The 12,800-nt window shown below is 46.4% G+C and overlaps 2 protein-coding genes across 2 annotated transcripts; one reads left to right on the top strand and one right to left on the bottom strand.

Annotated features, from left to right (window-relative positions):
* Nucleotides 1–615: 615 nt before the first annotated feature.
* On the top strand, nucleotides 616–3,336 carry PHALS_07577 (uncharacterized protein; the record flags this gene model as incomplete). Its single annotated transcript, XM_024721069.1, has 4 exons — nucleotides 616–1,075; nucleotides 1,157–3,075; nucleotides 3,131–3,233; nucleotides 3,305–3,336. The coding sequence occupies 4 exons, from the start codon at nucleotides 616–618 to the stop codon at nucleotides 3,334–3,336; spliced, it is 2,514 nt and encodes an 837-aa protein (XP_024586205.1).
* Nucleotides 3,337–3,968: 632 nt separating this feature from the next.
* PHALS_07576 (elongation factor) lies at nucleotides 3,969–7,379 on the bottom strand (the record flags this gene model as incomplete). Its single annotated transcript, XM_024721068.1, has 1 exon — nucleotides 3,969–7,379. The coding sequence occupies one exon, from the start codon at nucleotides 7,377–7,379 to the stop codon at nucleotides 3,969–3,971; it is 3,411 nt and encodes a 1,136-aa protein (XP_024586204.1).
* Between the last annotated feature and the right edge of the window lie 5,421 nt (nucleotides 7,380–12,800).

Raw genomic sequence — 12,800 nt, 5'->3', positions numbered from 1 at the left:
AAAGTTGATACAAGTGCATTCCAATAGCTTTGCACTTCAATGCGCAATTGCACGATTTCAAGATCTTGTAACATATCATGACCAGCACCTACATTTACTTCACGCCGAAAACATTCAGAACAATACAAATGTTTGCGCTTACCACTTTGCTCTATTTATTCTGCTCTATGGGAGATGTCACTCAATCGCTTAGTAGAGGCTTTGCTAACTAATCACCAAAAGTATTCTGTTGTTGATACCTGCCTCAACGTGGCAACATCCGGAAAGTATTCCAAATCTTGATGCTGTCTGGACTTCGACCCACCGCCACTACCTCGATGGCAACATCATTGGTTAATAGACTGTAGGTAACAGAACCACAACGCTTCAACGTAGACCAGTTGCTATTTTCAACTATCATTTGTACGACGAGTCTGCACATACATCCGTTTTTGACATCTGAACACCCACTTACTAAAAATCAAATGATTACCGATACGTCGCGTAAGGGCTCGGTTGAAGTGCAGTCCCACTTGGTACCTGGCAGTAACAAAAAAATTGCTAACTGCAACTTTGGTGAAGCACTATCAGTCTGATTTCCGCGCTCTCGACCGCAAGTGACATTCACTCCTGTCGATGACACATAGTCGAGTTTCGCGCGCGGTAGCGCGGCTATTGCGGCCTTTTCACCGCCAGGAGCACAAATCGACTGTCGATGACGCAGCGTCGAAGCCTCAGCGTGGTTCATTGAACTCAAGTGCCACCTCCACTTGTTCTACGTCTCCATCTTCTTCGCGCAACTGTGATAGCGTCCGCAATGTATTTTCGCTTAAGATCAACAACGATGGCATTCCATACGCAGTTTTGATGCCGTCTGCGTTATCACGTTATTTGCGTGCGCTTGTAGAGCAAGCCAATGCATTGACAACAAGCGATCATCGTGCAAGTCACAAGATCCCTGAAACGTCCTTTGCTAGCTCTAGGTCATCGATTCGGTGGCGAGGCGATTTTAGTACACGAACACTCGAAAAACTTGTGCAACTTCTTACTGAAGATGACACGGATGGCTTCACTAGTACAATTGGAAGGCGTTCATGTAAGCCTGTGTCTCTGGAAGCAGCCGCAAAGACTATGCTCCAGCTGTGGGACTGTTGTCTAAAAATTCTTGATGCTCTAGCTGATGGTGCTGCACCTGAGCCATCTTTGCGACATACAATGGCACATTCGAAAGACGTGGCGATCGCAGCGGCGAAGGGAAAGAAGCATCAGCTGGAACAGGCAGCGTTAGCGTTGTTGGTTGTGGTCATCAAGCGACAGGAATTTGATGCACTGTTAGTGGCTGCTGGCCACGGAGGCTGTAAAAGTCATAAGCCAGCAGACGAAGCAAGACATGGTATGTCTCGGTTGTCCAGACGACTTTCTCGGCACTCACGGCGGTCAAAGGTTCGAGAGACTCGAGTGTCGCTGTCTTCAAATTCATCGAGTCAACATAAAATAGCAAAACGGGGGCAAGAACGTACTATACGATTGTGTGATTCAGTGCATCATTTGTTGGAGCTGCATCAGTCAACGTTGCAATACGCTTTTGACACGGTGCACGGCCCGATTGATGTCAGTAGTAGCTCTACGGAATTTACCCCATTAGATCAGCATCAGATACTCCTCGCTGTGCTTGTCGGTACGAGTTACACCCGCGTCCCGCGACTTCGTGGCCACATTCTTGACAATCTTAGCAACGTAATGCCATCAACGACATTCAGGAACAAACAATCAGAGTCTTTTTCGTCTATCAACTCACGAGAACGAAACAAATCTGTATATGATGACAAGTTGCGACTCACCACATTCCACTGGCATTTGAACCTGTACCCGCAATGTCAAAATCTTTTGACTACTGTTAATCGGGAAGACCGCTGGGCATCCTCGACGCAGATAATTAGCTATCTGATGGCTGATTTGGATAATTGCATGGTGGTACTTGCACAGCTTTTGGAACAACTCAATGGCCAGCAGGTGCTGGGATTTACCGATTGGAAGTGTGTCCCTGGTGCTGATTTGCTGAAGGATGCAATTTTAAACATTGTACAAGCTTCATACCAGATGGAATTGCTGCAACGCGAACCTAAGTGGCAAGATGGCCTTGAAGAAAAAAGTGATGAAGCTTCCTTGGCGTGTGACGAGCTGGCTCTGCGCGAATCTTCTACGTTTGGTGGAGTAGTAGAGGAATTGAACTCACCGACGGCTTATTTTGCTCGTCGCGTGACATCCATGATGCACGAGAACGTCAGCTTTATTCACGACTACACAATCACGATACTGCGTGTCACGAACTACATGCTGCCACACCACGTCAATGTTTGTTTGGAATATTTGGAGAAATTGGTGACAGACTTTCCGTTTTACTTTGTCAATGAGCCAGCCGTGCACGATTTGATTAACGCAGAATCTTCGGATTGTCACACTCAACCTCAGCAAGAACGCGTTTGCGTGGACGTTGAGACATTCCGCTTTGTGTTCTCGTGCCTTTTGGGATCAGAACATTTTGAAATTCTAAAGGCGACTGAACTCTTTCTACTTCGAAATTTTGTAAAGTTCTCTGTTTCATTGCAGGTCCAAATCACGAAGCTGCTTGCCGAGCACGTCAAGCGACTTTTTTTGCACTGGAACCGCGACGTTCGCTTTTGCTACTTCCATATTCTGCTATACTTGACATATCCGGGCAACCGCATTGTTTTGGGCGCCAAGTCGGACGAGGCGATCATGGGTGCCGAAGCCTCTCGACTGTTTGAGATACCTGGTCTTATACGTACTAGCAGCACTGTAAGCTGGGAAATCTTTGACGTTCCACTGCAGCAGATTGTTGCTCGTTACATTCAAATGACCAAACGTCGGCCTGTCGGAACCCACAAGCCTACATGGGTGGATGCTGTGCCATGGCATATTTTGCAACGTTCTGTTACGGAGTACAAGATTCACTTAAAATCTTACTTCATTTACGCACAACAAGTTTCCGTGCACCAACGCGTTCCGATACCCGAATTCACTGTCAAGACTGGGGAAGACGCTTCCTCTGCCGCTCCTGCAGCCGCAACATTGGTCTGAAGATTAGATTTAGGAATGCGTAAGACTTTTTTTATTAGCACATCAATAGAATGATATTGACCAACCATGTTGTGCTCGTTGCGAATGGTGTGCAACTTGCAAGACAAAGTATGGATCTCCGGTTGCACCATCCAGATTAAGGACTGTTAAAGGTACAGCATTCTAGATTTATCTGCAATGCACGAAACAAGAGCTATTGAAACTGATATGTTCTCACGGCAAGGTGAAATTTCGTGGAGAAGCGGAGAGAGATGAATCATGTTAGAACCTGCTCTCACAGAGCACTTGCTGAAAAGCAGAAGTCCTCAAATATAGTGATTATATAAAGTGATTTGATTGCTCACAAACTGAACCGAGAAGAGAAATAGTGTAGAGTCAGACGGATATATCGTCAACCCCACAATATGCTGGACCCCGCCCGACTTGATTTGTTTTAAAAGATGCATATATGTGATCAGGAAAATGAGTAAAAATGTCTTATGAAATGAAGTTGGGCTTTCATCTTGAGGATTGAACACATTTTCACGTAGAATATTCAAAAGTTCGACGGCGGGTATTGCAATGAGATATTATAAACCTACCGCGAAGCTGTAACTTAGGCAATTCGATCATAAGTACATGTGCTGGCTATATTCGTACCTGTTCTGAGTATTTTCCTAGAGAGCTTCAGTATTGCAGCATACTGAGTCTACCGGTAACTTAAGTTTCTCAACATAAGTTCATACAATTGTTTGCTTTGCGGATTCAATATTTCAGATTTAGTAGGATAAAGTGCAGAGTTCATTTATGTATAACCAGAAAACCGATGTCGCCCGTGCTCTCTGGAATACATCTTGATGATAGTATTTGAAGTTTATTGAATATGTAAACAGATAAAGGTCTATCGCTCACAGCCACTTCCACTCTGGGCTCTCACGCGTGAGACTATCTACATAGTCATCAAATGACATACCGGCAGTTTTACAAAGTTTACTAAGCTTCCGAATTTGCTGCTTGCTAAGCGGACGCAATGTCTTTGGGTTTGTGAGTTTCGTGCGTTTCATGGACGAGTTGATGTTGCTGCTCTTCACCTCTTCCTCGGGCTCTTCCTCAATCACTTTCTTGCCACCACCTGCACGATATTCTTTCTCTTGAGCTTCACCAATGATGGTGAGACGACCAGACTCCACCAGCCACTTCTCTGTACAAAGTGAGTTGTAAAACTCTTCACTATGAGATATCATAATCACACCACCAGCATACTGACGAATACCATCCGCGAGAGCACCGAGTGCAGCACGGTCCAAGTAATTTGTCGGCTCATCAAGTACCAACAAATGTGGCCGATTCCACATGGCAGAGGCAATCACAAGTTTCACCTTTTGGCCACCAGAGAGACCTCGGATCTTGCCGTGGGTACCAAATTCGGCTGGTAACGCAAAGTCATCCAAATGACGCTGAATCTCTTTGGTTGTAAGCGGACGTAGGTCCAGACCCCCAGCCAATGTCGCTTGACGAATGTCTTCAGCCTCTGCAAGTGCACCTAAACCCATTTCCTGAAGCTGCTCCAGCGTGTATCGCTTATTATAGCGTTCTGTCATGCCTACAAGTTTGCACTCATACTCAAGTGTACCACGTTTGCCTTTGGTTCGAGATACAATCTTTTCCACTTGACCGTGTTTCTTGCCCACAAGATTCTTTTCTTCTTCGGATTGTTGTAAATTGACATGGTCACCAAGCTCACGATCAACGCCGTTTTCGCCACCAAATCGCCACTGGAAGTACTCAACTGGACTACTGTCCAAATGCTTTTCGACATGATGAAATGAGTGTTGTGCCACGTACGCTACACGTACCGCATGGTGCTTCCAAAACGAGCCTGTGTCAGGTGCTGTCTCCTGTACGAGCATCTTTATCAAAGTCGACTTACCCGCACCATTCACACCAATCACAGCCACACGAGAAGCCAGGCACAATTTGACCGACACATTTTCTAGTTGTGGCTTGGAAGCACCAGGATATGTGAATGTCGCGTTCTCAAGCGTCAAGATACGGCGCGTCATCGAATTAATTCCCTCTAATCGACCAGGTTCTGGAAGGTTAAACACCGTATCAGATGACTTGAGTTCATAGTAATGTTTTGCTTCAGGATGAATATCCACAAACTTCGACAGGGTCATTGGATACAACACTAGTTTCTTGGATTCATAATGAAAAATGTCCGTACAAACATTATCCAGAAAACCTGTGTCATGGGAGACTAATAACACCGTCATTGTCTCAAGAGAATTGAGATAATCCACAAGCCATTGCACAGCATGTACATCCAAGTGATTTGTTGGTTCGTCCAGCAGCAGAACATCAGCATTGTATAGCATGGCACGTGCCAATGCTAGCTTCATGCGCCAACCCCCCGATAGAGCATCAATATCTCCATCGAGCATCTTTTGGGTAAATCCAATGTCCGTCAGCGTCTTCTCAACTGTCGTCCGAGTTTGATGAGCAAGCTCTGGAGCCTTGCACATTGACTCAAATAAACTGCCTTGGCTCTCTACAATGTCTTCATGTTGTACGTACACTGACCGCAAAGTATCCGGCAACCCTTCAATGGCTCCTGACGCCAAATTTCGCATCAACGTCGTCTTTCCAACTCCATTTTGTCCGATTAGACCGTAGCGATGACCACGCGTGAGGCGTAATCGAGCATTTCTTAGCAAAATCTTACCACCGTACGCAAGGGAAAAGTCCAAGTCACAGACGTCATTTGGATCGGTCGACTTCTCACGTTCTTCGCCCAAGCCGCCGCCAGCAGCACGCAGCGCATCACACAAATGTTCAGCGTCCAAGTCATGCATGTGTGGCTGTAGATACGGCAGCACTATGTCTCGCCACTCGGTACCACGATTTTGAGTCGCTAACTCCGTGCATACATCAGTCACATACTCTAAGGTAAAGTCGTTGAGTCCAGGATGAGTTGGACGGTCAAGTGTGTCGGTAAACGCATTAAACAGATCCTTCTCAAGTTTCATTCGGATTGCTATCGGATCGTCGTCCATTGCTTCCCCATCGCCAGCAGCATGTACAAGATGCGCTCGTGCTTCCTTAGCCGCTTCTACGACTTCTTCGTCAATCAATCGATCAATTGCTGTCTCTAATTGTGGAAGTAACAGTGGCACAAACTGCATCACATCGGATGGACGTACCACGAGGCGACACATACTATCAATAATCTTGGACGCTTTTCGCTTCAGTGACGAGCTACGAATGCTTGTGTCACGAAGTGCTTTGTGTAGCAGTGGTGCGATTAAAGATAATGTAGGTGCATCTACATTGGCTACAAATGTGGTGGCAAGAAGACTATCGATCGCTTTTTCGGTTTCTTCTGGACGAGCGATAACACCGACTAGAATTGGAACTAATGGTACAATGTCGTCATTGCTGATTTTTGAACACACAGAAATGAGTGCGTCGATTGAAGCAGCTTGGACTTGTTTCTTGGTATCCCACACATATTCCGTCACAATTGGCATGATCTCAGGAAGCCATCGCGAAACGTCATCACTAGCCATTTCACTTAGCTCCTTTAGAAAATGCAATGCAGCCACTTTACTTTGCCACTGACGTAGCTCAAGCGCTTTGTAAATTTGCTTGAGAACTGAGTGAATTGCCAGTGGGTTCACTTTCTCAGCAATTGTCTTAACAAGTAAAATTGCAACGTTTTTGACCGCATGCTCTGAGTCTGCGTGTCGCAGCATTATATTAATCAGTTGCTCCACCACCACAGGCTCAATCACGGATGTTAACGCGTCACTCTTGCACAGAGCCACAAATGCAAGTAGTGAGCCTTCCCGGGCAGTCGTGGGCTTCGCAACAAGATGTTTCTTTAATTCATTCAGTACGTAGATACCAGTCACGCTAGCAACACCCACGATCTCTAAAGCGACCACGATATCAGCAGCCGCGGCACTCCGTTCACTTTTCGAAGAAAATGCGGCAACGAGGCATGACAAGATGGTATCGAGTTGTGTCTTGACCGCTTCCACGTCTTCAAGAGCCCTAAGCGCTTCGCGCTGTTCTTCGGACGCAAGCTGCCGACATTCGTCGTCTAAGGAGGATACTGACGTCTCGGATGGCGACGGTGATGGCTTCGTGTGTACAAGTGGAGCACTCGCACTTACTTGTGAGCTCTTCGGCGCTACAACCTGCAGCGATGACCGTGTCTGTTGTTCTTGCTCTAGTACGGATGGAGTGCCCTGTGACATGGCAGCTGCCAGTAAGGCGTCGGCTGCAGCTTTGCGTGTGCGCTGTCCCTTGCCCATGGTAGTCTATTTGTAAGATGAGAGATGCGAGCGGATGGTGGCGAGGGAAGGAATGAAAGCTTGGGAGCCAGCCAAATTCTGAAGTTCTGTCTCCGGAACGGTCGCAACTGACGTCACTGAGAACCTGTCACAGATAAGATAATTAATAACGGGCGACAAATATATGGCTAGTAGCCATATATTGGCTACAAATGCGTGCACCACAACAAAACCTTCGAGTCCAAATCTGTGCTTTTATAATCATAAAATAAAGCGTTTGTGTTTTATACAAAATTCAAAACTGAGCGTGTACTTTCGAAACTTGATTGATTGGAGTATGGGATGCGAGGTCACTATGGACACTGCCAACAAATACGATTATAAAGATCTATTTGTCCCTTGCTTATTAAATAAATTGTTAAAGCAGAAGCTGTATGCGACGAATGCGATATAGAAACTCATGCGAATCGCTATCAATGATGAGAACGATCATTGGGATCAGTACAATGCATGAATCTCATGTGGCTTTAGCTCGATCACCGGGCACAATCCTACTGGCCCTTTTGGAACGATAAGATGTCCAGTTCAAAAAGATTATAGTAAAATTCATGATCTAGCACTAGCTACTAGGTACTCACAAGATGCGTGAATGGGGTTTTTATGTTTATAGTTTATTATAAATAGAAACACATTTGTCGAGGACCCAACTTTCTTGGTAGAACACTCTTTGATATGACGAGCAAGTGAATTCTTTATCATTAACAGCTTATTAGCTCCGCATCCTAGGGAGGAACGTCGAACCAAACTTGTGTCCATTCGACGACACAACCTTTGCGAGTCGAAGCTTTGTACTCTTCGAAATGCACGGCAACCCCTTTGCACATCTAGTCAATCTGACGACTGAATATTATAGGACTGTACCTGCATTGGGATCGAAGCGCTCATTGTACAGAGAAAGCATCGACTTCAAGAGTCCCTGGTAGAAAAAACACAGATGTCGATATCGTAGGCTTCGACCAAAAGCGGAGATGAGAGCCTTATATTTTATAAGCTATCTAGTACGCTCTGCTTATTCCAAGAGCACCAATTTTTAAAATCGGTTATTAGTCAACATTAGCAAAGTATATATGGTTTACTATCTCTCAAAGAATTTTTTTGACGCGCAGCTAACAGCTTGGGTGTACCACGTTCTGTTTTTACAAAGTCCCCTCATCTTCAAAAACCAAGGCTTTAGTTCTTAAGTATAGTGCAGTCTTCATTTTGCATTATAGAACTGACCTCAGATAAATACTGAAAGAGTGAGGTGAGTGTACACAAAAATGTTGTAATATTTTCCAAGATTTGTGTTTTACACATCTTTTGCTATACCGCACCTGTCTGTCAGAGCATAACTTGCACATTGAGCCCCATCCGATGCGACTGAGCGAAAAGCGCAACGAGCCTCGAGAAAGGACGCTGTGGTCGCGAACGACACTTTGGAAGAAATTCTCGGTGAGAATGTTGAAAACTTTACCAATGCGACAGTCGATGTAATATCATTAGGCTTGATCAGACACCTCCACATTCACCCAACGATACACGTCCAAGTCATTCACCAAGTATGGGGTGCTTATTGGACTCTAACTTTTATCCACACGATTTACTTACTCCGTGCCCTTATCCGTCCGCGATATTCGAGTTAACCTTTCAACGTTTCTCTTCGCAACAGGGCGAAAACCATACGCGCCAATGCATACAGAAATCTCACTCACATCACGCAAACAAGAGCACCAAATTGTTGTTATGCTAGCGTTTCACACACTTGTCATCACTTTCAATTATTCCGCCTGCACGTATTAAACAATCGAACGATAACCGGTGCCCTTAGAAAGATGTGGAATTTGGGTACTTAGAGCTGGAAAGGTTTTCAGTTATAACTAACCTTGGTTAGCGCTGTAAGTAAGATAACGTATCGTTTCACCCACCTGAAGCATGACAAGACAGCTTCTGCGAAGCATAAATTCGCCTAAAGTGTCGACTCATGCTTGACTTTGCAAAGTGCTACGCACGATACAGACGTCGTGGTGATACCCATCACCTCAAATTTCTGATTTTGTATTCCCGCTCGTCCCCATAAGAGCTACTGACGGAAGGTATTAATCGTCTCGAGGTCGGTCGCATCGCACTGATGTAAAGCGCGATGCTGCCTCATCTTGTGGGGGAAGAGAACGCAATTTTGACACATCGAAAGAAACCTCAACACCAGGACAATGCTGTCAAAGTGGATTCCCAAGCTCAGCTCTCATAATTTTCTCGAATGAGGCTCTCCTTTTGCTTCACTAGATTATAGTAACAGCTCCAGTGTCGTCGCCGGTCCCCCAAAGGCATCACCTGAAAGTAGGACAACTCCCTTGCTCATCGAGCAGTGTAAGCAGAATTTGACCCTCCTGTGGAAAGGTTTCATGAGCTCCCAAAATTTGCGGCGGTAACTCGGATTTATCTGAGAGTCTACACCCAAACTAAGATGCCTGGATTTGAAATTTTTATATATGCCTCACCATCTAAGTGTGACCCTGGCTGTTAAAAGCCGCGTCACTGCTTTGAAGCAGGCAGTAGTTCAGCCACTGGGGATGGTAGACTAGCCGATTTGTCTACAGCAGAGCCCTTCATACCCGATTTGCTTATGAAGCAGGATCGTGCTATGCATCAGTATGCCCAATCGGAGAACGATATGTGTTTACATTCTCATTGGGGAGTTAAAAATACAACTCGATCCTCCCTGCTAGACAGAAGTTTAATGTAGCATTGCGATAAAATCACTTATATTGCGAATAAGTGTAGTCGAGCTAGTCCTTAAGGGTTGGATTGTGTAGGATTGCCAGTAGTAATATATTACTATATAAATTAGGTTTTGCAATATTAATTAGGCTTTAATATATTAATCAGTAATACCTAGGGTGTTAAATATTTGCGGCTCTGCCCCAACTAAAACAATTAAACACAGTTTCATTTTTGAACAGAAGTATTCGTTTGTCTTGGTAAAGATAAGTACTCAGAAGTAGCGGATCGCGATTTACTACACTTGTACTGGTTCTTGGAAAAAACGTAAGGTCGGTGACCTGACCTTAGCTTCTTCTAAGCAAAGAGCTACGCACTTGGTAGCACTCGTAGTCAACCTACGCCTGGGTCATTAAGACTGATCCTTTTGTGAGGATGAAGTAATACTCCTATCTGCTTCATTGTGTGCAGGACGGGCTCAATAAGCCGATATCCTTGCTGGTCCCGAGGCCATAAGCCCGCGCCTAGAGGCGTTTTCACACTATGAAAATGCTCTGCTAGAGCACTTACAGCAAAAGCTGTCAGTGTCTACTGCATCTATGACGCATTCGTCGACGGTGGATGATTCCTGAGAACCCAGGCCGCTCATGGCGAGCGTTAAGACCTTTTGAATAAGGATGGAAGGATCTCCCTCTCTGGGTGAGAAAAACCGAGATGGCTATGGCATTCGCCATGCTCCAAACGAGCTACAGCGCGTGGCGCTAGCTATCTCCAAGTACGGGGGGGCGAGCGCTAGAATGGGCACTAACGTGCGGTGCTTCGGTTGAAACTGCGTTCCCCTCCTGGACGGAGCGGAAGCTGCAGCTTTTATGTTCTCGCCGCCTAATCAGGTATATTGCGTGAGATCGCGTTTCCATGCTTCCAGACTGGGCAAGAAAGAGTTGGTGGACTTTATTCAAGAGTTGAAAGCTCTTATCGTCGAGGAGGCAGAAGATCCTCCCCCCGAGGAGGTCGCAGTGACCGAATTTATGGAGGGCCTACAAACTGGCGTGGCCAGAATGGAAATCCCTTAGTGCATCCGTCTTTATTTAAAGAAGCGGTGAACGTGGCATTATATGCCACATCCAACTTCAAATCGGCACGACTTGGATGAAATGCACACCCTCAGATCTCGTCGAGTGGGCCTAATCCAATGGATCTCAGCTATGCTGAGAAGGAGAAGGGGGTCTTCGAGCTGCTGAAAAAGCAGGGAAACTCCCGACGGTGTTTTGTTTGTGGACAGGTTGTTCCTTGCGCAAGGCGCGACAGGGTTCGTCGAACCGTCGTCCCGCTTCTAATCAATCCAGTTGGCGCGGGGCGCCCTACTGGGGAAAAACTGAGTTCTGTTGAGCCTTAAAGAGGTAGAGGCAGCAGAACCCAGCTTTGAAGGGCTCAGTGCTTTTGAACACGGAACGTGTGTGCAAGTCGAGCTTGCTGGCCGTAAAGGCGTCTCTGAAGGGCCTTGAGAGGCCATGAAATTTTTTTATTAATTTTGGTGCGCCGGGCCTTTATGCTCGACGCTCCACGATCGAAGGAAGTCAGCTGTATGCTGAGGCGCTGAAGGCGCAGTTGGGTGACACCGTCACTGTGCCGAGGGTCCCTGTGGACCTCGGTGTCAAGTTCCTTGACTTTGATAGCGTGGAACACTCTACTCTTTGACTTGGATGCAAGGCATTACCTTATCCTTGGCATGGCATGGTTGGAACACATGAGCCATGGATTGATTAGAGATCGATGATCTTGGGCGCTACGCGCACGTCTCCTAGTGGATCTTCGGTGAGTCATGAGCCCAACTTTGTTAAGAGGCAGAAGCGCCATTGGCGGGGGCACTGGACCGAGACGGTCAATGTGCTGGATATCGGAGAATCCAAGCTGTCAAACACCGAATAGATTTGTTGGACAAGAGTCCCGAGCGTGGCTCACGGGCTGAACGTGGAGTGGCACGTAACCCACTCAGCGCTGCTCAAGTATTGCAGCATTTGCTGCATGCCAAGAGTGGCACGGTCGAACAAGGGCCGAGGCATCAAGGGCGAGACTCTTGTGATGCACGTGGAGTGGCACGCTGTCCCCTGGACGAAGACTGCGAAAACAGCAGCTTTTCGTCGTTAACAATAAAGACTCCGATGGAGCAGGGAGTGAAGACACCGGACGACGCCGAGTGCATGTTTCCACTGGTCTCGATGAGACGTAAATAATCTTTAGAAAGAAAACGGCGACGGGGGCCGTATGATATATGCAAGACGCAGGGTCTCGACCCTGACCCAGCGTGTGTCCACCGTAGACGATAGCGAACAGCTGTATACCCTTATCGACGGTATGATGAGATAGAAAGACGGCGACATCACCTTCAAGGCTATTTTCTCACTAAATGCTTTTCTTGAGCTGGACGAGATGTCCTTCGAAGAGTTTGGCGGTGCCTTGAAGGCAGGCAATTTTGCCGAAATGGTCAATAAACGACCAAACGAGGAAATTGACTCGTCGTCGCTTCTGGATGAAGGTGCCCTGGAGGACACTAAGAAGGTGCTGAACGATCCTGAAGGATCCCTTGATTCCGCATCATCCTTTGGTAGAGAAATTACTAGACGGCGTCTCCAAAGATCCGCTGTCGGTCCTACCTCCGAACCGAGGTGTGCGTCATGTGATCAG

This window comes from Plasmopara halstedii (genome assembly GCF_900000015.1).
Source record: "Plasmopara halstedii genome assembly, contig: Scaffold_3120, whole genome shotgun sequence".
Lineage (NCBI taxonomy): Eukaryota > Oomycota > Peronosporomycetes > Peronosporales > Peronosporaceae > Plasmopara > Plasmopara halstedii.
Note: the sequence above shows the minus strand (reverse complement) of the source record. Positions and strands in the feature narration are given on the sequence as shown.